We start from the raw sequence: 24,899 nt of genomic DNA, 5'->3' as shown, positions 1-24,899 counted from the left end.
TTGTGTCATGCGTGTGTTCACTTGCTGATTCGTCTTGCCTATATAAATTTTTTGACAAGGACAAATTATAGCATAAACCACAATCTTTGTTCTGCAATTGGTAAAGCCTAGGTGGGTCCATGTCATGTTAGTATGTTGAAGGATTTTACCCTCAATAGTTGTGTCGCATGCGATACAGTTCCCACATCTGTGGTGTCCCTCTATTGGTTTGAGATGCCATTGGGACAATAAATCACTTTTTGGCTTGATGGTCCGGATGTCTGCACGGACTAATTGCTGACCAATATTTTGGTGTTTTTGTCCGTTGCCTTTTTGAATAGCGACGAACAATTGCAGAACAAAGAATGTGGTTTATGCTATAATTTGTCCTTGTCAAAAAATTTATATAGGCAAGACGAATCAGCAAGTGAACACACGCATGACACAACACAGGTCACGCATCAAAAACAAAGTCCTCACTGCGCCCCTGGTGCAACATTTCATTGATAACAAACACGGTGATAACGAGTTCCAATGGACTGTCTTGTTCAATATTAATCAATCCAAATCTGGGGCAAATACTGAACAAATTTTACTAAGGAAAGAGGCCTACTTGATACTAAAATTCAACAGTACCCAAACGGGGTTGAATTCTTTGTCCGAGATTTCTCGCCTTTAAAAACCAAAAGCGTCCTATAATGATTTAACTACAACAACCACAATGCCGAGCGGTACGTTTACTGTGAAGTAGGAGCTCACATGGCAGCTTCTCCACCAATGAGTTCGCATTTCCTGGTTTGTTAACCTGAGTGAGGTGAGTGAAACAGAGACCTCGGTCTATGTTAAATATATTTTAGCGTATGTCGTTTCAAACTTAATAATCCCCGACATTTCACCCTTTGAATTCAGCGCGATTCAAGCACGCACCTCTACACGCCGCTGAAAAGCCCATAACGTGCGTCCCGCTTTCAGTGAAATATACGGCGGTGTTCAGACTAACGAAAATGTGACCAGCAAACAAAACTTCGCTTCCCCCCGCTACAGGTATGTCAGGCATCACGTAAGAACTTAAATGTAGAAAATCCAAACGTACTGTCTGTATTTAAAATCATTACCAGTAAGCACAATTTATACTTGTGCTTTACAGATTCCATCGGCATCGCTCCACGAGCAGAATAATTTCAGGGTGCAAACACCAGCAGCGTTATCGCTACAACGTGCGAAGGTATGAAGTATGAGCCTTAGCTATAGAGACACTCTGACTGTCCTGTAGTGGATGGTCTAGTAACCATCACGTATTTTTTCCAAACACAGATTTCTCTATCAAATTCAAAAAGCCCATGGCCCCCGTCCCCATCTGAAATTTACGAACGGCGGGACCGTACTATACACTAGTGAAGGTAACCCAAACAGTGACTTTCAGTTTGACACAGGGGAATGTATATTTCTATATTTTAGCAATTAAATCGAACTTCCTTTATTTTCATAGATTACTACATTGACAGAGCCCTGAGGAGAATCTGTGAATTGCTTCCAGATTCGAAACGCGTCGGCCGACGGCAAATAGGCACCATAATCCATTAGTTTTTGAGTTGATCATTCATTTCTTTAAACGAATTGGAAAGAGTTTAATTCAATTGCTTGTTGCCTTGCTTGTTGTTTGACCTTTTTGGGCACTACAGTGGTGTCATTTTTCACAAAGAATAATTATTTGTGGATATATAATTGCCATTGTTTTCATGTAAAAGGAGTTTGTATATAAATGTGGATTTATCTGTATATATGTTAGTTGTATGATAGTTGTAAATATTGTAAATGTTTTTGTGTAAAGTGTTTTTTCTCGCTCATGAAAAATATATAAAAATGACTTAAAAATTTAAATGGGTTGAAATAAAATAACCCCAACAAACCGAAGATTTTTCTTTGTTTGTATTCTCACTAATTAGAGAGATAAACTATTGTAAGGGTCAGCAATTTTGTTGTTTAGTAGTTATATTAGGTCCAGCTGCCCCTTAGACCCAGGACCAGACTCCGTTGCTTCTCAAAAAAAAAAAAAAAAAAAAAAGGAATTTCCAAGGCGGCACTCGCTCGGCGACGCTTATTGACGCAAGAGGAGCTGCGGTCTGTGGTACGCCTTTCCACCTATACTACTTCTGCCCAGAGTGCTGAAGAAGATTCGACGCGATCGGGCCCAAGTCATCCTTGTGGCTCCGGATTGGGCAGGTAGCTACTGGTATCGCAAGCTACTCAACATGGCGATCGATCCCCCGATCTGACTGCCTCTTCGGGAGGATCTTCTGTCGCAGCAGCAGGGGGCGGTCCTCCACCCGAACCTGTCCAGCCTCCACCTCCATGCGTGGAGATTGAGCGGCGACAGTTGACAGCTTTCGATCTTCCTCCCAAAGTCTGTGATATCATTCTGGCAGCCAGTCGTTCCTCCACTAAGACGGTATATGCCTGCAGGTAGAACAAGTTTGTGGCATGGTGCACAGCAAAGTCTGTGGATCCCCTTTCTGCCCCTCTTTCTGAGATCCTTCTGTTCCTACCATCCTTGGCCCAGCAGGGCTCTGCTCTGGGCACTATCAAAGGTTATCTTTTGCCCATCTCTGCCATTCTAAGGCTTCCATATCAGCCTTCTCTCTTTAAGTCCCCTGTTGTTAACCATTTCTTGAAAGGTATTACACACCCGTTTCCTCCCATGCCTTTCATAATTCCTCAATGGGACTTAAATCTTGTCTTGACCTATCTGATATGCGCTCCTTTTGAGCCCCTTCGTAACGGTCCTTTATGTCTTCTCACTCTAAAGACGGCTTTCCTGGTAGCTATCACCTCTGCCAGAAGAGTGAGTGAGATCCAGGTTCTTTCTTCTAAACCTCCTTTCCTTTCTGTTCATCCGGACAAGGTGGTTTTAAGGACCCATCCTTCTTTCTTGCCAAAGGTTGTCACGCCCTTCCACATAGGGCAGACTATCGCTTTGCCCACCTTCGTTCCGCCACCGCATCCTTTAAAATAGGAAGAGAGGTTCCACCGTCTGGACCCAAAACGTTCTACCAGAAGCGCACACAACAGTTCTGGGTGGATGACAAGCTCTTTGTTGGCTACGTGAGTACCAAAAAAGGTTTGGGCGTGCACAAACGAACCATCTCTCGATGGGTCGTTCTGTGCATCAAGGCTGTGTTACTCGTTGGCTAAGAAGGAGCCTCCTGTAGGGCTGTGTGGCCATTCTACCAGGGCGACGGCAGCCACTACTGCCTTGGGACGCGACGTTCCCTTGCAGGATATTTGTCAGGAAGCCACGTGGGCCTCTCTGCTCACGTTTACCAAGCATTGCTGCCTTGACAGTCAAGTCCGGAGAGACTGCTTCTTTGGCCGCTCTGTTCTCCGTGACTTTCTGGTGTAATCTTATTCGCAGACATACCACCGGGGTTGGTATTGCTGGGGTATCTATTCTAAGGTAAGGAATCTATCATAACGTGTCTCTTTCAGAAGCACCATTTACTACTTGTGTAACAATCTATCTGTAAGAGACATTAGTTAGTGATATATTCCTTACCACCCCACCCATCCTCCCCATTCTGCGAACTGATTCTAGGGTTAAGGTCATCCTTTTCAGGGCCCTAGTTTCATGGCACCAGTGGTCAGTTTCTTGCATGGCTCTGCGTTCCTGGCTCGGAAAGTCGTGTACAGAACTGAGGTCCGCGCGCATGGGTGGCCCCTAAGTAGTCTCTGTGATGTCATCTCAGCGCTTGCGACGGACGCGGAGCTGCACGACGCCACCTACCGGCGCGCAGGGGTACTGCTGACAAAAACTTTCTGGATCCATTCTGATGCCTGGGGATATTCGAAGGTAAGGAATCTATCACTAACTAATGTCTCTTACAGATATATCGTTACACAAGTAGTAACTTGTGCATCCGGAAGAGGTGTGTCTGAAAAGACAGTGCTTGCAGAGCTGATGTTACAGGAGTTTACACTTTGTAGTTTGCTGCTTTTGTATAAGAGAACGTGCGTTGGATTTTGTTTTGGTCCCTAGCGCATTTGGAGATTATGATGATGTATGTGGTACTGTAGTCAAAAGACTTGTTGCCTTGTCTTCTGTTTACATAGGGAAGAGATGTGTCTCCAGAGATGATGCATGCTCTGCTGATTCTGCAAGAGTGGCTGCTTTGTCTGCTGTGTTTGTATAGGATGAAGTGCGTTTGCGGAGATGATGCATGCATTGCTGGTACTGCGAGAGTTGCTGCCTCGCCTCCTGTCTTTTTATAGGTGAGATGTATGACTGTAAAAAAGATGCATGCAGTGCTGGGACTGCAAGAATTGATGCCTTGTCTTATGTGATTGTATATGGCAGGTGTCTCCAAGCAGTCGATTGTGAGCTACCAGTAGCTTCAGACACCGTCAGAGTAGCTCGCAGTCGGAAGTTCATCTCTAAATAAGCACAGGGTCATATTTTCCTTTTAAAGTTAAGGGAAGGCCCTTTTTATTTGATATTGTTATCATCAGGCCTCAGATAGCAGGGCCTGATACTGATCAGTGCTCTGTCAGATTTATGACCCAGGCTGAGTCACAGAGGGGAAGAATTGAAGCACTGAGGTATTTAACTCTTAAATAAAAGTACTTGTCATCTCCATATTGAAGGAGAGAACAAAATGATGTTTCTCAATGCTTTTAAATGAGAGGAAATGTAAGTTACTTTAATGATGAAGTTAACTCTTTAATTTTCTCCCATTTTAAAGTGTCGCATTTGCAAACAGCAGGATTTTTGCTTCTAATGGCTAGTAGACACTGTGCCATATGTAGAACTGAAAAATACAGTCCATTTGTAAATGGGAGCAATTTAAAGTGCAAAAATGTTTCCTTATTTTGACCATGTTTGCAGAACATCTTTCTGCACTTTAAATCTCCCCCATTTAAAAAAAATGGTTCTATGTTTGTATTATACATGTAATGGTGCCACACATGGCGAGAGGTATGTCCTGTGCCACAAGTACATTTGACACAGGCGCACAGTCACTCAGATATATATCCCTTTCATACAAACACATGTTCATACATCCGTAAGACCACGCTCTCACTGACGCATATTGCAATCCTCTCGTAGTACCCCATGACAAAATATATATATAGCTTTTTTAATTATAGTATCTGGCTCTATTGACATTCGCCTTAAAGTCAATGAAGATGGGCATGGGGGTGTCTGGTAACAATTGATTGGGGAGTTGTTGAGCCTTCTGTAGCTCACAATGATTTTCACTGATCAGACGTAGCTCTCCCTATAGAAAAGGTTGGAGACTCTTGGAGGTCATGCATTTAGTGCTGGTACTGCAAGAGTTCTGCCTTCTGTTCAGAATTTGCTAGGGGGAAAGTGTGCTTGCAGAGCTGGTGCTTGCAGTCAGTTCATTACATTTAAATATAGAAGTACAGCTACTCACTATTACGAATACCTGATTGCACCTGGGAAGGGCCTGTACCTGCCCATTCAAAACCCTGCTTGCAGTGCTATAGTGTGTGAGCTGCTGCCTCGTCTAGTGTTGTTTTGTTTATGAGCATATGTGCTTGCGGAGGCGATGCATGAAGTGTTGATTCTGTGAAAGTTGCTTTCTTGTCTTTTGCCTTTCTATAGGGGAGAGGTATGGCTACGGAGCCGATGCCCAGTTGATGCTGTACAAGGTATATCTGTGAATCTTCTTTGTAGAAGGGCCAAGAGTTCCAATTGGTGGGCATGACTCTAAAGTTAGCCTACTAACTTAGTATAACTTAAATAAAGAAATGCTTTTCTATACACATGCATGCTGGAGACATTGCATAATATGTTCTCTGACTGAAGCAACGTATTCTTTCTTCCACAGGGCAAAATGGTGGCTGATGTAGCAAAGCGACTGGGCACGAAGCACGTGGTCTTTAGTGGGCTGGAGAACGTGAAGGCGCTTACAAGCGGGAAGCTGGAAGTGCTGCATTTTGACAGCAAGGGCGAGGTGGAGCAGTACTTTTGGGACATAGGGGTGCCCATGACAAGTGTCCGTGTCAGCTTCTACTTTGAGAACTTCATCACTGTCATGAAGCCAGTGAAGGCGCAGGACGGAGATCATTACAACCTAGGTAGGTCACACACATGGCCCATGATATAGGGCTTATGTGGGGAGCACCTTCATGATTCTGAGACCCTTCCCACAATCTGTGTCCAAGAGAAGGTTGAGCAGTTACTTTCACAGTTACCTTCACTTTGCACAAAACTCTCAACTATGGGTACATGAGCCTTGAAGTATAGAACTAACCAGTATATATATCATGGTGCAGATAGTGAGTAAGCTAACTAGGATGCCTCCAGTTGTGATTACCATTGTTTCAGATGAAGAATGCAGCTGGATCCTGGAGGCGTTATTGTGGTACTCTGTGAGCCAGGCAAATATGCAGTAACATGAGCCGGCTCCATCCCCCTTAATCACAGTTTTGTTATACATCTGATACCCACATTGCACTTTATCATCAACTTATATCCATCTCATCTCACACTAGAAAAATAAATAGCTGCTTTGATTCCGCTAACTAAAACCGTAACTCACTGAGCTATCTCACGACCAGTACTCGGCAGAACTGAGCCATTGACCCAGTCAAGGGAAAGGCTGGCCACTGTACATAAGCAAACACAAGGAGATGATGGACTGAGTGCTGAAACCTTATAGACACTAACCACCACACCCCCCCCCCGCCACAGATCTGGGTTGAATCCATAATCAATCTTTAGCTCACTTCTCCACTCCAGTTCAGACCCAGCCATATGCAAATCAGTCTTGACCCTGTGCCTCGGGGGAACAGTCCAGCCCGAACTGCCAAGCCAGGCCTTCCCTGAATTCAAGCTAGCCTGGTTGATTAAGGCTATTACACGATACCATTCCCACAATGCTTGTTTCCGGGTCCAGGGAAGACTCTGTCCATCATCTCCTTGTGTTTGATTTGTTCGCCCTAAGTTGGCAGGGTATGCCCAGACGTGAATCCTTTGCTCACTTTGCAACTAGATTCATTCATTTTCATTTGGATTCTTTATTCGATGATTGAAAATCACCATAAAAGTACAAACATTCAATATACATTGAGTTAATTTCTTTAAAAAAAAAACAAAAAAACCCATCAAATTAACATGTAACCTGATGTAAGTACAACGACAAAGTCCCAGTGAAATAAATAAAACATTATGATCCATTAAAAACAATCACAGTTCTCACAATTCCCCCGCCCCTCTAGTTGCTCTTAGTCGGACAGCTACTTTAATAAAATTAATGATACAGCACAATGTAAGGGGGTCCGACGCCTGCTGTAAAAAAATCAAAGCCTCTTTAGCACATTTTATATTGGATTTTTTCAAAATGTCTACCAAGAATCTACGCCTGGGTTCAGAATAAAATGAACATATCAATACAAAATGAAGGGAATCCTGCGGAGACCTATTGTCGCAGCCGCAGGTACCCTTCTGCTCAATCGTAGGTGAATACCCTAATGGTGATCCCAATAAATATGGTAAAAAATTGAGCCTAAAACGGGTCATTAAAAACCTTTCCTGTGCATTGCGTAGCAAATATAGGTAAGGTTCCATTCCTTCAGTAGTCTTTACAAGGTTATATGCGCACACCGTGATTTTAGCCCTTTCTTGTTCTATTCTCTGGGCGGCATTGTGTACAAAAAAAGCTTTTTTGACAATAGTCTTATGGTGGGGGATGATCGCTGTCGGATCGATAAAGAGATTCCCTAGGCCCAGAGTTACCAGTACTGATTTTGCATAACTGAGCCACAGGATTCGCGACCATTTTTCTCTGCCCAAGCAGTCCTTCAATATATCCCGCCTCTGGGTTTGTCCAAATTTTAAGCCAGGCTAAAATTGGTCTAACCTTTATCGAATCTTCAAGGTAGGGGATCCCTAACTCCCTGTGTGCAATTGCGGCTGATAAACTGTGTGGGGCTTTCAGGACGGATCGTAAATGTTTATTCTCCTCCCGCTGGAGTTAGCAAATGTTTGCAAAGCCCCACACTTCTGCCCCATAGGTAACTTTAGAGCAACATATTGAGTTATATAGGATCATCACCTGTTCGGGGCACCACCTCCCCAGCCTTCGGCCATAACCAGCTATTGTCCCATTGGCGGCATTCATTTTACGGCAGCGATCCTCTATCAAGGCATTAAATTTTAATAACCCATCAAACAGTAAGCCTAGATATGAGAATGACTTAACCTTCTCTATCTTATGACTCCCTATTGTGAAGGTACATTTGTTGGAGGGTTTTTTACCAGCAGATAAAACATAAGATTTGCCCAAATTAACAGAAAGGTCCAATGAACCCATAAAAGAAACAAAACCATCAATTAAAATCTGTAAACTCTTTGGTGTGCGCCCAAGGAGGACCGCGTCATCTGCGTAAAGTAACACAGGAACATGACGCGACCCTACTCGTGGACAGTCCGATCCCAACTGTACGAGATGCTGTTCAAGATTATTAATATAAAGCGAGAATAAGAAAGGCGCCAGGATGCAGCCTTGACGGACCCCACTTTTACAAGAGAAGGAATCGGTGCATCCACCCTCCATGTTATACCTGACTTGAGCTGAGGTATTACTATGCAATTCCCTTAATATGTTGATGAGGTCAACCTCTATCCCCATACTGGTCATCATATTCCAGAGCTTACCTCTGTTAACATGATCAAAGGCAGCTGCCAGATCCATGAACCCCATATAAAGGGATTCATCACTGGCCATAGTGTATTTGGCTGCTATCATGTAGAGGTTCAAGCATTGGTCGCTCGTAGAACGACCCGTCCTAAAACCATACTGTGCGTCAGAGATGATATTATTCGCTTCTGTCCACTCAGACAACCGGTTTAACATCCCCCTTCCCAGGATTTTGGCGGATACATCAATCAGGGAGATGGGGCGATAGCATTGCGGGTCGTCCCTATTACCCTTTTTAAAAATGGGGACGATGGTGACAGTAGACCAGGAGGGCGGTAGGCCACAGCGGATTGCAGTGTTAATAACTCTCGTCATTATAGGGGCCCATAATTCCACTAAACTAAGGAACAAATCAGGCGGGATTCCGTCCGGGCCAGGTGCTTTATTTTTTGGATAGCCCCTCGATCCCGACCTTGATTTCCTTTAGGGAAAAAACTACGAACTGACCTTGGTCTATATTCCCTTTTTCATACTGTGTGTCTGTTTCGTGATTATATAGACCCCTATAGTGACTAATCCACATGTCAGGCGTGATGTTTGTTCCTAATTTAGGGGCCATGTCATCCTGGAATGTGGGTCTATTAATTATTTTCCAAAATTCAGTCATGTCCCTCTTTTCCCCCGCTTCTCTAAGGTCTGCCCAACCTTCTGCTTGTAATGCCTTTTTCCTCCTGCTCAACTCACTTTTATATTTTTTCCTGCAGGACGCAACCCGAGTGACGTCCCTAGGCTTTACTTTAGTACTGTCTTTGAGCTCCCTCAGGGCTTTAGAACAATCTCGGTCGAACCATCGCGGCAGCCCACCAGTCTCTTTTGGCGGGGCGCTAGTCTTTAACATCCCATCTACCAAATGCGCAATGTGTTCGAATGCTATAAGTAGCTGTCGCCCTTCAATTGTCTCATCTAAACACGCCTCAATGTCTTTTTTCCCCTTCTCCATAAGTGATTCATAAAACCTTTCCCCATCGATCTTAGACCACCTTAGGCGTCTGCCCTGGTGAGTAACCCTCTCAGATACCGCTACAAGCTTTTCCCGGGTTGGGGCAAGGTGATATAATATGTCTAACACCAAGGGATTATGATCGCTAAACGGGTTCCATTCTGTGCCAACCCTAGAGATTCTGTTTATAAAAGCCCTTGAGGCGATGATGTAGTCAATATACGATGAGCATTTTATTTATTTTATTTATTTATTGGGACATTTATTGAGCGCTGCGCTTACGCACACCGGCGTGTCCACGCGCTGAGAGTGGGAGTAGACAGATGACAGGGAGCAAAACATCACGGGCCCTTATTTGCTATAAAGATAGGTTTTTAATTTTGCCCGGAATCTGGCCTCATCTAGTTCCAGACGCAGGTCCGTTGGCAGTTTGTTCCAGTAAGTTGCCGCCAAATATCTGAAAGACCTGCCTCCCATGCGGGCCTTCTTGATTCTTGGGGTCCTCAGTAAGCCACCCCCTGTTGATCTAAGTGCCCGTGTTGGTATGTAGGCTTCGATCAAATTCGTCAGGGGGACGGGTGCCCTGCCATTCAAAATACGGTGACAGGTACATAGGGCTTTATACTCCACTCTTCTCCTTACAGGGAGCCAGTGTAGCTGCTGGAGGGCCGCCTTAGAGTGCGCCCTTTTTGGCAGTCTGAGTATCAGCCGTGCAGCCGCATTCTGCAGCACTTGCAGCCGGGCCATGCTTTTTTCTGGCGCTCCCAGGTACAGCAGGTTCCCATAGTCCGCCCGAGCTGTTACCAGGGCATGAACCAGGGTTTGACGTGCTTCCAGCGGGAGTAAGTCCAGGACCTTTCTCAGCTTCTTCAGAATCCCGAAGCAGACTCCCACCACCCGATTAATCTGGGGGCCAAAGGTGAGCCCTACGTCAAACCACACCCCCAAATTGCGCGCCTCTAGGCACGGGGTAGGGGTGGGGCCAAGGCAGGAGGGCCACCATGCCGGCGACCAGGCAGACTGGGCTCTCCCTACCACCAGCACCTCTGTCTTGCTGCCGTTCAGCTTCAAGCAATTGTTGGCCATCCATTCGGCAAGATCTTTCATACACGAACGGAAGCCATCGGCAGCAAGACAGGGCGCCTGCGACAGGGAGATTACCAGCTGCGTGTCGTCGGCATAAGAGACTAGTTGGAGGCCATGACTCTCCACGATCGATGCAACAGGCGCGACGTACAAATTAAAAAGGGTAGGGCTCAAGGACGAGCCCTGCGGCACGCCTTGGCCCAAAGGCACCCCCCTAGAATAGCAGTCTCCCTGCCTGACTTGAAAACTTCTCTCATTGAGGAAGTCTTGGATCCATCTCAGCGCGGTGCCAGAGATGCCACCTCTGTTCAGACACTGTAGCAAGATGTTGTGTGCTACAGTGTCGAACGCCGCGCTGAGGTCCAGCAAGATCAGAGCCATAGTTTGGCCTGCATCCACGCCCTCTCTCAGATGTTCCGTTGCCATGAGGAGGGCGGACTCAGTGGAATGACGTGGCCTGAAACCAAACTGCGTCGCATGGAGCAGTCCCCTTTCCTCTACGTGCTTCATAATTTGGATATTAACCACCTTTTCCGCCACTTTTGACAGAAAAGGCAGGAGGGAGATGGGCCTCAGATTTTCTAATACCTCGAAGCCTAAATGTGGTTTCTTCCTGAGCGGGAGCACCACCGCCTGTTTCCATCCGACCGGCAGCTTCCCTGACCCGAAAGATACACCGAGGATATGCCTTATATAAGGCTCCAGGACTACCAGACTGTCTGCCAAGCATTTGGGCGACACCGGGTCCCACGGGGAACCTGTTTTTACAGAGCGGCACACCACTAATAATTCCTCAGGAGGAGGGGTGCAAAAGCGTGTAATATGCCCTGCCGTCTCTGTGTGCCCTATTGCTTCCTCTAGGTCCAGCCCTATAGGCCGAATAGGGAAAGTTGAATAAATCTTCTCTACTTTAGCGGAGAAGTAGTTTGCAATTCGGTCACTAGACTCCGTAGAGCAGCTCTCCGGCTCTGTAGATGCCTGCACCGACGTCAAGGATTTATAGATGCCAAAAAGTTCCTTGGCAGAGTTTTCCGCCCCCTGAATTTGTTCCGCAAAATAGGCTGCCTTAGACTTTTTTATCAGCCTGTGGTGAATGCGCCTTTTTTCCAGAAATAGATCCCTGGCCTGGTTGTCATAAGACACCCTCCAGACTTTTTCTGCCCGCCTACAGTCTGCCTTTGTCAGTCTCAACTCAGCACTGAACCAAGGAGCTGAGCGATCTTTCCGAGCGCCTGTAGTAGTAGGGCGGCAGAGTGGGGCTGTCTGGTCAAGCGCTGCCGTAATGCGCTGATTCAGATTGAGGACAGCTGTTTCTATGTCCTCACCCCCTGGCAAACCGTCCCTAGTTAGGGCTTGGTTAAAAGCTGCCACCGAGAATTTGGCCCACTTCCTCCTAAGATAGTTAGCGGGTACCTGGCTGGTTTTGTTGGAGTTTCTACTCTGTATGGAGAATGCCACCAGGAAGTGGTCGGTCCAGGGAAAGGGTTCAACACCTGACACTTCCACACCTTCCCAATTAGCATAGACCGGGTCCAGGAGGTGTCCCAGTCGATGCGTAGGCGACTTAAGTTTCAGGTCCAGTTGCAGGGCAAGCATGTCCCGACCAAAATCCTCAACCCCGATAGCCTCAGGGCAGTTGAGGTGCAGGTTGAGATCTCCTAAAAGGAGAAATTTATCCCTGCGCAGGGTCGCCTCCATGAGGCTTTCTAACAGGCTCTCCCTAAACTTAGTGCAGGCCCCTGGGGGCCGATATACCAGGCATCCATTAAGCGTCATGGCCCCATTAATTTTAATCGAGAAGAGACCCGCCTCACTCTCCATGATCGGCGTGCGTTCTAAGCAGCAACCCAAAGTGTCCTTAAAAATAATCGCAATCCCCCCTCCCACCCCCTCAGGCCTATCTTGCCTGACCCAGGAGTAATTCTCCGGTGTAGCTTCAATAATGTCAGAGTCGGAAAACTGATCTAACCACGTTTCAGTTAGAAACAGTAAATCAAGTTTTTTTTCCGTAATCAGCTCGAACACATCGAGCCTGTGTTTACGTAACGACCTGACATTCAGGAGGCCGCAGGACAGTGCCTGCTCCGTAGTGTCCCGCGGCATAGTAGTCATGCGAAAGCTGCAATGAGGGCATACCCTGTCGCTGCTCATCATCCCGTGCATACAGGAGGAGGCAGTGTGGGGGCGGAAACCAAGTAGTTGTTCCCTAGTCCAGTAGATCTTTCGACCAGGGGTAGTAGCCCTAGGCCGCAGTCGGCCGCGGACGGGCGCTGACGGGCTTAACTCTGGCGCGACTCCGGCGCGCCACCGACGCGCCCGCTGCGCTCGTCCGCTGCGCTGACGCATGGGGAGATGTTTAAATAGGCTGATGACCAGGGTGGGCGGAGTCAGCAGGGCAGGTTGGGAGGGGTTTTTAAAAAGAGAGTAGCGTCCAGCGCTCGTAATCAGCAGGACGGCGAGGCTGGGCTGGGCTGCTTGTAGTCAGCGATGGAGAGACAAAGGTATTTTTAAAATCAAAAGTCAAATGCCACCCGCGAGCAAGTCCTCTGCCACAGGACTGCTCGAGTACAGTGGCGGGAAAGGGGGCGGAGCCTAAATAGGCTGATGACCAGGGTGGGCGGAGTCAGCAGGGCAGGTTGGGAGGGGTTTTTAAAAAGAGAGTAGCGTCCAGCGCTCGTAATCAGCAGGACGGCGAGGCTGGGCTGGGCTGCTTGTAGTCAGCGATGGAGAGACAAAGGTATTTTTAAAATCAAAAGTCAAATGCCACCCGCGAGCAAGTCCTCTGCCACAGGACTGCTCGAGTACAGTGGCGAAAAAGGGGGCGGAGCCTAAATAGGCTGATGACCAGGGTGGGCGGAGTCAGCAGGGCAGGTTGGGAGGGGTTTTTAAAAAGAGAGTAGCGTCCAGCGCTCGTAATCAGCAGGACGGCGAGGCTGGGCTGGGCTGCTTGTAGTCAGCGATGGAGAGACAAAGGTATTTTTAAAATCAAAAGTCAAATGCCACCCGCGAGCAAGTCCTCTGCCACAGGACTGCTCGAGTACAGTGGCGAAAAAGGGGGCGGAGCCTAAATAGGCTGATGACCAGGGTGGGCGGAGTCAGCAGGGCAGGTTGGGAGGGGTTTTTAAAAAGAGAGTAGCGTCCAGCGCTCGTAATCAGCAGGACGGCGAGGCTGGGCTGGGCTGCTTGTAGTCAGCGATGGAGAGACAAAGGTATTTTTAAAATCAAAAGTCAAATGCCACCCGCGAGCAAGTCCTCTGCCACAGGACTGCTCGAGCATCCTCTACCCTTGAAGGTAGGCGGCACAGTCTCGTCCTTTGACATATGCACCATATCCAGGGTGTGAACCAGATCCTGGTTCAATAAAAATGTTGTTACGGCTTCGCCTTCTGCACTGTGCTCAAAGTGGGCTCCGTTGTCCTCTGGGCATCGCGACCATGTCACATCTATTGGGAGAAGGGCTGGGCAGAGGTGACAATTAAAATCCCCCACGATTAGTCTATTTAGAACATGAGTTTTGGCTTTGTAGGTGGGGACTTGGCGCAGTCTATGCTCCAGTTCCCGTATCCGTACATTACATCCCCCACCCGGATCACTGACATAATATCGATGTCAAAAATATCGAGATACCAAAATATCGAGGAGAAAATATCGAGGGACAAAATATCGACTGCCTATCTTCAAACAGGTAAGTACTAAAATATCGACTCCAAAATATCGACTTACAAAAATATAGACTGTCAAAATATCGATGTTTTTTTAATGTCTTAAAATGAAGTTAAAAATAATATATATAAATATATTTAATATAAACCTAGAAATATTTATTAAATAAATGTAATATTAATATAAATTAAAAAATTATATCACCAAAAATAATATATATATATATATATATATATATATATATATATATATATACATATTATTAAATAAACATATTAATATAATATAATTTATTTTAATTTAATTTCATTAAATTAATTTAATTTTACTTTATTTTTACACTGTACCCCAAAAACCCAAAACTGACCCTGAACCCTAAAAAAAACCCTTTATCCAAAAACTAAAAACTGACCCTCAACCCTTAAAATACCCCTTTACCCAAAAACTAAAAACTGACCCTAAAAATACCCCTTTACCCAAAAACTGAAAACTGACCCTGAACCCTAAAAATACCCCTTTACCCAAAAACTAAAAACTGACCCTGAACCCTAAAAATACCCCTTTACCCAAAAACTAAAAACTGACTCTGAACATAAAAAATACCCCTTTACCCAAAAACTAAAAACTGACCCTGAACCCTAAAAATACCCCTTTACCAAAAAACTGAAAACTGACCCTGAACCCTAAAAATACCCCTTTACCCAAAAACTAAAAACTGACCCTGAACCCTAAAAATACCCCTTTACCCAAAAACTAAAAACTGACCATGAACCCTAAAAATACCCCTTTACCAAAAAACTGACCCTGAACCCTAAAAATACCCCTTTACCTAAAAACTGACCCTGAACCCTAAAAATACCCCTTTACCCAAAAACTAAAAACTGACCCTTTACCCAAAAACTGACCCTGAACATAAAAAATACCCCTTTACCCAAAAACTAAAAACTGACGCAGAACCCTAAAAATACCCCTTTACCCAAAAACCCAAAACTGACCCTGAACCCTAAAAATACCCCTCTACCCAAAAACCCAAAACTTAAATTTAATTTCCAAAACCAATTACTTTTATTTACGAAGTTAATTTTATTTAATGGTCAATTATTAATTAATTAACAAATGTAATTAATTTACATATTTAATTAGTTATTATTAAATTACTCCCCACCCTATCCTCCTATAAACTCACAACCCACTACAGAAATTAATTTACTAATTATTATTTATTTATTCTTTAAATATTTATAATTACCAATTATATTTTAATTATTTACAAAATAATAATTAATTAACAATTATTATTAATTTACATATTTAATTAATTAAATTTAAATTACTTCCCACCCTATTCCCCTATAAACCGACAACCCGCTACAGAAAATATTTTACGAAAATATAATTATTGATCAATTAATCAATTATTATTAATTACCAATTATATTTTAATTAATTAACAATTAATAATTAATTAACAATTACTATTCTATTACAGATTTTATTAATTATATTTAAATTACTTCCCACCCTATTCCCCTATAAACCCACAACCCGCTACAGAATAATATTACACAAAAAATTAAAAATATTATTAACTTACCTTAAATTCGATATTTTTGTTGTCTATATTATGTCTAGTCGATATTATGTACATTCTATATTTTTTACTCGATATTCTGTCCAGTCGAAAAAAACAACTCGATATTATGACTGCACACCCCCCCACCGCCACGTTATTGTACATGTTTAGTATTGTCAAGTTAAGACCTTTACCCTTGAGCCTCACCTCTTGGATATCGTGAGAATTACAATTTGTAGTTGACCATGTACCAGGGAGATTCAGGTCCACTTATACTGATAGCCCGCCCATAGCCCTGCCTGATCTAGATTTCCTTGCTGGAACAGCGAAGCATTTATACCCTTGTAAATGTAATAAGTGGTTATCAGCTGCCCAAGTTTCCTGTAAGCAGATTATGGGGAATTCGTATATATACTGACGCCATTCTTTATTAATTTTGGCGGCCAAACCAGCGATGTTCCAAGACACAATTCTAATTGCCTCATTAGCCACCCTCCCCCTTGTGTCTCCCCTGCCTGGGGCTTGTACATAAACTGGTTGCCCCTTGTCTATGGTCACACAGACAGGCACAGATTTTTGGGGACAAGTGTGCTTTTGGGGGGGGGAACATACACGTTACAAGTTGTGGTTGGCTTAACAGTTGTACTGGGGCCCTTTTCAGTGACCTCATTGTCTGCTATATCTCCTGAACAGAGTCAGTCAACACCCTCCATACCGCTAATGCTGCGAAGTGATTAAAAGTAGGCCAGTGGTAATCACCTTGATGGTGCGGAAAAGGTCTAAGATAATCATCCTGCCTCTGGGTGGGAAGTCCAAAGCCAAGATTCCGGGGGCAAAATGAGGCGGTTACATGATTGTTCTGCTGATGGTGAAAGATGGAACTAAAATAACCATCCTGCCTCTGATCAGAATTGCCCAAACCCAGATTCTGGTGGCAGAGTGGGGGGGGTTACATGGTTGTTCTGTTGATAACCCAAAGGCCTAAGGTTGGATATCGGGGCGACTATTCCTCTTGGGTAAAAGTAAGTTAAATCACGTATGGTGACAGCGTTACCTACATTTTGTGGGAACCCATTTACAATGTGCCTAACAACCCTATCATCTTGAAAATTTATGATGACAATGTCACCCGATAAATCCTTAGTTCTTTTCCCCAACCAGGCTAGACGTCTAACATTAAGTATTGTCCCATTTATTTGCGGTGGAAGTGGGCAATTCTGCCTCAGCCAGTGTATAACTTTATTTTTTAGCCCACGTTGATCTTCTCCACATCCATCCACTAGTGCTGGCACCCCGGTCAGGACTGCAACATATGGCGCCGCTTCCGGGGGCAGCTCAACTCTAAGCTTCTTAACTGGAAATGTCTTAACGGGTTTTTCTTGATCAATAGGTTTGGGGGCATTTCTGGCTGGATGTGTTAACAGGCCATTTCCTACTTTATATGAGCTTGCTTCTTCCGGTATCTTCTTGGCGTTATTTTTCCCATTTGTAGCTGCAGTGTTAATGGGTAAAATTTTACGGGGTTTTGGTTTAGGCAAGGTCGTGGTTTTTATACCATTCTGAGAAATGGTATTTGAAGGTGGTGCGGGTGGTGCGGAGGGATGATGCTCTAAATCAGGTTTGGAAAGATCTTTAATTGCCGCTTTAATTTCCCCTAACTCCCTTTCTAGCTTCTCAATTTGGCTGGTTAATCCCTTCAATCTCTCAACTAATGGCAGCGTGAACGATTTTAATAATTGCTCTATACCGCCCAATAAATTTGTGCTAGATGGGTCATGGGTATTGGATTGACCATTCGGATTGGTGTGAGTGCATTGGGGGAAGGTTTGTCAGAGAACACCCCCCCCACCCCCCCATTTTTACCACTAGCCTTGTTTTTATATAGAATCCCCCCTCTTTTTCCTTCTTTTGGGTGGTGGACCTTGGGCTCTGTGAATTTTTGGTGCTCCCTTTACTATATTTCGTGAGTCCACTCGCGTTGGGAGAATATCGTGCAGGGCTACTGCGTCTGCAATCAAACTACAGTTCAGAGATGAATCATTTCTAATCAAGTCATTGACTATAACTAGTGAGGGAGTATTTTCTTGTAAAAGTAGTGGGATAGTGATATTTAGGGATGCCTCACTATCCCCAATTACGGGGGAAGGAAGTACTATGGATTGGGGAAATTGTTAGCTTTGGGGAACCTATGGATGATCTCTTGTTTTTAATACATTCGATGGAACGGCGTCTCTCCGCCCGTCGCTCAGACAGAGCGATTTCCTTGTCAGTTCCAGTGTTCACCCTGAACAAGAAATCATCCAATGTACGCTGGTTAACTCCTCCTCCTATTGATGGGTACCTGTCTTTTATGGGAGACGACGTCATAATTTGCTAGTAAAACCAATTCTAAACAAACACAAACAACTTAAATATTTAAAACACAGTGATCCAACTACTGCGTGAGCTGCAGCTTAATTAACAATGTAGCTGAATAATTATATATTCCGCAGCTTGCTACATGTAAGGACAAATCTACTTTACCACAGATCAGTCAATGAAAGGGAGGGGGCCCAGCCCAGTCTCTTACGGTCTCTGAGGGCCTTAGAGGGCCGGCCCTTTGCCCAGGCTTAGCCCGGCGGCCGCCCGCGCGCGTCCCGGGTAGATGAGCTGAGTTTTATGCGCGTCCAGGCGCAGGGCGTGCACAAGCGGCTTCCGGCCGCAAAGGCAGCAGCAGCCCCCAGGTGTCCTGTGTGAGGGGCGGACAAGCAAATACAGGAACGGACACAAGAAATGCCAGGAAACGGCAACCAGCGCAGGTCAGCGCTACGAAACCTTGCCAGGTGAGATCCCCCACTCTGCCGGTAGATGAGCTGAGTTTTATGCGCGTCCAGGCGCAGGGCGTGCACAAGCGGCTTCCGGCCGCAAAGGCTGATGGTCCCAGTAGTCTTTACCGTTCGCGGCTCCCCCCCCAACTGCGCCGTGCTCTGATGACAGAGAGCTGCGGCGGCAGGGGAAGAGCAGCAGCAGCCCCCAGGTGTCCTGTGTGTCTGCCGGTAGGTTCAAGCTTGCCTGACTGGCGGAGCTATTGGTCTTAGAAACTGCTGTCTCCTCCGGGATCGACCCTGTGGCGGGGCACCGCTTCGGGTTGCTCTGAGATGAGTATAGGACCCTGACACGTGACAGAGCAAAGACGCAGCACGCAGAGGAGAATATATGAACACGGTGACAAGGCCGGGAAGTTGATTGCTTGGTTGGAAAAGGGTGATTGGGGTTCTCGGCTGATACCGGAACTGCGTATTGCGGGCACCGTGTCTTCGGATCCCCAGGCGATTGTGGATGATTTTGCCCGGTATTTCAAGGAGGTTTATACTTCGGCGGGGGGCTTCACGGAAGAGGAGAATGCCGACATGATTCTCGACATCCCGATGCCGGTTCTATCTATTGAGCATAGAGAGTTCTTGGATTCCGCTCTCACTAATGAGGAGGTGGCAATAGCCATCAGAGGTGTTCATTCTGGCAGGGCTTCTGGCCCGAACGGTCTTCCCATTGAATTGTTTAAATTACACACCGACCGCTTGTACCCATATTTAAAAGACATGTATCTTGAGAGCAGAGATCGTGGCGAGCTACCTTATGATCAACGCCTCGCGAATATAGTGGTCATTTTATAAGGAGGGTAAGCCACGTTTGTATTTCTCGTCATATCGCCCGATTTCCCTATTGAACGTGGAGCCTAAGGCCAAATTGCTTGCCGCCCGCCTGGTGAAGGTCATCACGACGCTGGTGCATCCGGACCAGTCCGGCTTTATGCCTCGTCGGAACACCACCCTTAATCTCCGTCGGCTCCATGGGGTGGTGGCAAGCGCACCCCACATACATGAGCCGGCGGTGTTGTTGTCCTTGGATGCCACTATGGCTTTTGACGGAGTGGAATGGTCATATCTTTTTGCGGTCCTGGAGAAGATGGGGTTTGGCCCAGAGTTTATCGGTTGGGTCCGCCTTCTCTACTCGGCCCCACTGTCTCGCGTAGTCGTGAACAACCATAAATCCAGCGACTTTTCACTTGGGAGGGGCACTCGACAGGGTTGCCCTCTTTCACCTCTTTTTTCGCCCTGGCTCTCGAGCCGCTCGCGGCCTGGGTGAGGTGGGACCGCTCGATCAGGGGATTGCGCTGGACTTCGGACTGGGAGGATAAGATCTCGTTGTACGCAGATGACATTCTATTATATTTGACCTCCCCACGCAGTTCCCTGATGGTTTTTATGGATATCCTTGCGATTTTCGGAAGGTACTCGGGCTTCGCAATTAATTGGTCGAAGTCCGTCCTCTTCGTGTTGAGTGGTGAGCCTCCCAGGGTGCCAGAGAATTGCCCAGTGAAACTGGAACTAGTTAGTTTTCGGTATTTGGGTATCCAGATCTCGAGAGACCCCAAGATTCGCTTCAGATTGAATTTATTGCCCCCACTGGCCAGATTGCGCGGTGATGTCGGTAGGTGGAATACACTCCCTCTCTCCTTACTGGGCCGTGAGGTCCTCTTTAAGATGATGACCCTCCCGTGCTTTTTATATGCTTTACTGAATTCCTGTGATCCGGTGCCCCTGTCGTACTTTAGTGAGATAGAATTGCTGCAGCGGGGCCTTTTGTGGGAGGGGAGGCCCCGTATTGCATTGTCTCAATTGATGTTGCCTTGGTACGACGGGGGTATAGGTCTGCCCAACATCAGGAAATACTATTGGGCGTCCCAGTTGGCGCCCATCAATCAAGTAATCTATGGCTCGCCGATGGATCCGGGTTCCGCTATGGATCGTGGCCAAGTGCCCGAGGGAGAGTATACTAGGGTGTTATACGCGAAATGCGGTCGTTTCCCCTTGGTGGGTCCTCCATCGACAACGACGAAGATATGGCACGAGGCTACAAGGGCCCTTAACTGGGCAGGGCGTATAACAATGGCTACTCCCTTGTGGAGCTCGGAGAAGTTGGGAACACTGTGGAAAACGAAAGGGTTTGACCAGTGGGATTTGATTGGAATTGTGCAGGTGCGAGATGTGTGGGGTAAAGATGGGATGTTGACGTTTGAGGAGCTGCAGGCCAAACACCAGCTGCATGATACTGAACGGTTTCGGTACCTTCAGATTCGTCATGCTTTACGTGCAGTGATCCCCCGTGGTGAGAAACCTCCGGTGGCCTCTCCGCTTGAGGATCGATTGCTGGACGGTCACATGCAGACCAGAGCCATATCATTAACATACAATAAGCTGATTCAGCATACTGAGGATCCCTTGGTGAAGCTTAGGGACCAGTGGGTCGCAGATGGCTTTGTTTTGGATGAGGAGGACTGGAGGGAGGCGGTGTCATCCCCTAGAATAGTGGCGGTCACAATGAGACTTCGATTGGTCCAACTTAGGATTCTGCACCGCTCTTACACCGCGGGTCTTGGATTGTTTAGGATGGGGTTGGCAGTGTCTGAGGATTGCCGAAGAGGGTGTGGGGGGCCGGGAACGTTCCTACATATACTATGGGAGTGTGAGAAGGTCCGTGATTTTTGGACGAGGATACACTTGAAGATGAGTGCAGTGTACGGATCGAGTTGGAAGCGCGTCGCTGTTTGCTGAATGTCTGGGAGCCCTCCGACCTCTCGATCCATGGCAAGATCTGGGTCACTCTTGCTTGCGCAATTGCCAAACGCAATATTGCTTAACTCTGGGGTGCGACTCAGGCACCTCGGGTTGGGAAGTGGATGGAGGACCTTGACTGGTGCATGTTCCGGGAGAGGTCTGTGTATGTATCTAGGGGGCGACCTCGCAAGTGGGGTAAGATCTGGGGTGCTTGGAACGCTTACCGTGGGGACATCTGTACACCACCTGAGATGGACCCTGCCGGTGTGGATTTGGAGGACACCTAAACCTATTCACTATATTTTGCTTTATTTGTCTATCTCCGGAAGTCTATGTTCTCTATATGTATATGTGAAGTACTCCATGCGCTCTGGTCAGTTTGAGTGGTGTAATGTCCTTTGTTTATTAAAAAGATGTTTAAAAAAAAAAAAAAAAAAAAGCTTGCCTGACTGATGAGGGGTGTTACCCCGAAACTGGTCCCAGGATGCTTGTTTCCGGTCCAAGGAAGACCTGGCTTGACATTTCAGGCTGGACTGTCCCCTTGAGGGACAGGGTCAAGACTGATTTGCATATGGCTGGGTCTGAACTGGGGTGGCGAAGTGAGCTAAAGAACGATTATGGATGCAACCAAGATCTGTGACCGGTGTGGAGTGTTTGAAAAGTTTTAGTGCTCAGTCCATCATCTGCTTCTGTTTGCACTGTACAAAAGTCTGTGTTAACAACAAGGACCCCCTGGTACGGATCAATATCCTGGGACAGGGTAAACAATATATGTAGAGTAACACTCCCAGGCATATACTTAAACAAAAACACAATAGAGTAAACAAACAAACTAGTAGAGTTTAAAAAATACTGAGTAACAAGAAGGGTGTGTGGAGGGTCAGGGGGACTGTTTATTGACCTGTCTGCTCGCTCCCCTATCTACAACTATAAAACACAAAAAAGAGCAGATCAAGTCTGAAAGAAATGTGTGCCTGCAAAGGTAACAGTGTGCCGCTACTGGTGAACAAGTGAAACACGGGGTACCAGACATATAAACTATAGGTGGTAGGGGGCTGAAAAAATTCCCATCAGACCACCCATGTGGTGGAGATTGCGTCATGTGGGAATTTAAAAATCATGCCATCCCAAAACCGACCAAATAGTGCCGGTACAGAAATAGATATCAAAGTCATTTCTGGGATCGTTAAGTGCATCCTAAAGTGATGTAAACTAAAAAAGTGCAGTGCTCAATGATTAAAATTGGCTAACCAGACTCTAAAAAATTGTTCAAAATCTGGGTGTCAAAAGTTAAAAACACGCTGGGTAGTTAAGCTACCTTATGGCGCTAGGCAGTGTGGTCGACATGTTTCAGCCTTAAAGGGCATCTAGCCCGGCTTTCTTCAGGACCTATAATAGCAAGTATGACTACTGCAACTACAAATGGAACATCATGGTGAAAAGATTTCTCACAACAGCATGTACTTAGAAAGTCACATGTATATCAAAGAATTTGAATACTTAAATGTCCACTGAAGGGGAAGTAATAAATCTTCTTCCCAGCGTTGTGTGGGTGACGGCCTCACCTCACCCGGCAACCGCTCGGGAGTATGAGGCCCCGCTCTATCCGTCGGTGCCTCAGTGTCGTAGGCACATCACTTTAGGATGCACTTAACGATCCCAGAAATGACTTTGATATCTATTTCTGTACCGGAGGTTAGATGGTATCCGGTCGACGCGTTTCAACGAAACGCGTCGACCGGATACCATCTAACCTCCTTTTTAATTCTCTTTGTGAATCCATATGTAGCAGTATAGGATTCTTTTATTAACTTTGATCAATGCACTGACTGTTATTATTTGCTTTTTTTAATCAAATTAAAAATGTATATTTTTTAAACTCTACTAGTTTGTTTGTTTACTCTATTGTGTTTTTGTTTAAGTATATGCCTGGGAGTGTTACTCTACATGCACTGTACAAAAGTCCAGTCTGCTTGTAACCGTATAAAACGGCCTTGCTACATATTAACAGTATCTAGCTCTGCAGGAGGTGGGCTGACACTCGTTCGGTAAGGATTACCTATCTGTGTTTCACAACATATTTATTTTATGAGTTTAGCGAATCTGCAGACCCACCACAAATCTACCACAATTACAGAACACGCACAAACCTCAACTTATCATTGGATACAGTAAGTCTTCACCCATACACATAGCAAAACCACACCCTAAATCACTTATTTGGGTTTCACGACTCTCTGGAGCCAAATTGAAAACCACAGCTCCATACTTTTTGGGGGATTTCCTTAAAAAGTACAGAGTTTTAAAGTCGGGATGTTTTCTACTGAAGATAGATGAGCAGGGGAAGAGTAGGGCGATGAAGAAGACTACATATCCAGCGTATCCAACAAAAACACCGGAGGCTGGTGTTCCTGGAAGAGGAGTAGCAGGAAATATTTATATGAGTGGAGTGGTGTGGCTCACTGGTTAGAGGCGGCACACCTGTAAGCAGAGAACGGTCCGGGACCAGGGTTCAATTCCCGACGCGGCAGGATCTTGGACCAGGGTCAACGGACTCGATAATTCTCCCCTCAGTGCCTACTCTAACCAGGGAACACACTCTGCAACTCTGGGCATTAAGCTTGCCTCATCTCTACAACGGCCCCCCACAGACGCCGGGGTTGCCTGGTTTCACCCTGGAGATACCCAGAAAGGGACCATCTCACTGGGAAAACCAGGATGGGTTCCCCAGCAGTCTGCAGCGCCAGGACACTCAGTTAGAGTAACAGTGCGCTTTACAAGTATCCCACATTTACTTACCACCCCCAAAGAAGTCCTTCAAAGTTTGGAAATATTTCCCCATCCCTTCAGGAGAAAAGGTAGTTCTTGCAAAAATTATCCAATGCAAAATATGCAGCAAAAATCTGTCAAGACGTACAGGGAAGAAGTATTTACATAGCACATCCTCCATGTGGAAACGTCTGAAAACCATACATACAAGGATAGATGATAGGATGATTAAAGAGAGAGGGGGACGGTGGCGCATTACCTTCATCAGCAGCAGCTGGACCATCTGTGGCAACCTTACCAACCGACCAGATGGTTACCATTCCAGCCGTTTTACCAAAACTGCAAGACATGGTGACTCATTGTGGCAAATGCCATTGCACTAAACATATAGGGGCTCATTATGATGGAGGCTTTTCCGCATCCTCCGGGCCGGCGGAAGCCACCGCCGGCCCGGAGGATGTGGAAAATCCTCAGCGGACCCACCAAAGACCCACCGCCACATTAGGATGGCTGGTGGGTCCTGATTTCAGTCCGCCGCTTTTCCGCCGCGGTTGACTTACAACCGCGGC

At 46.0% G+C, this 24,899-nt stretch overlaps 1 protein-coding gene across 1 annotated transcript in view; it reads left to right on the top strand.

Annotated features, from left to right (window-relative positions):
* Positions 1-24,899, top strand: part of LOC144828455 (nmrA-like family domain-containing protein 1) — a 77,727-nt gene that overhangs the window by 35,875 nt on the left and 16,953 nt on the right. Inside the window, exon 3 of the mRNA XM_078686632.1 lies at positions 5,829-6,078. Coding sequence (XP_078542758.1) covers positions 5,829-6,078 — 250 coding nt within the window. The remainder of the gene's footprint in view (positions 1-5,828; positions 6,079-24,899) is intronic.

This window comes from Lissotriton helveticus, chromosome 4_1 (assembly GCF_964261635.1).
Source record: "Lissotriton helveticus chromosome 4_1, aLisHel1.1, whole genome shotgun sequence".
NCBI classification, from domain to species: Eukaryota; Metazoa; Chordata; class Amphibia; order Caudata; family Salamandridae; genus Lissotriton; species Lissotriton helveticus.
The sequence above is the reverse complement of the archived record's forward strand: the minus strand, read 5'-3'. Positions and strand labels throughout refer to the sequence as shown.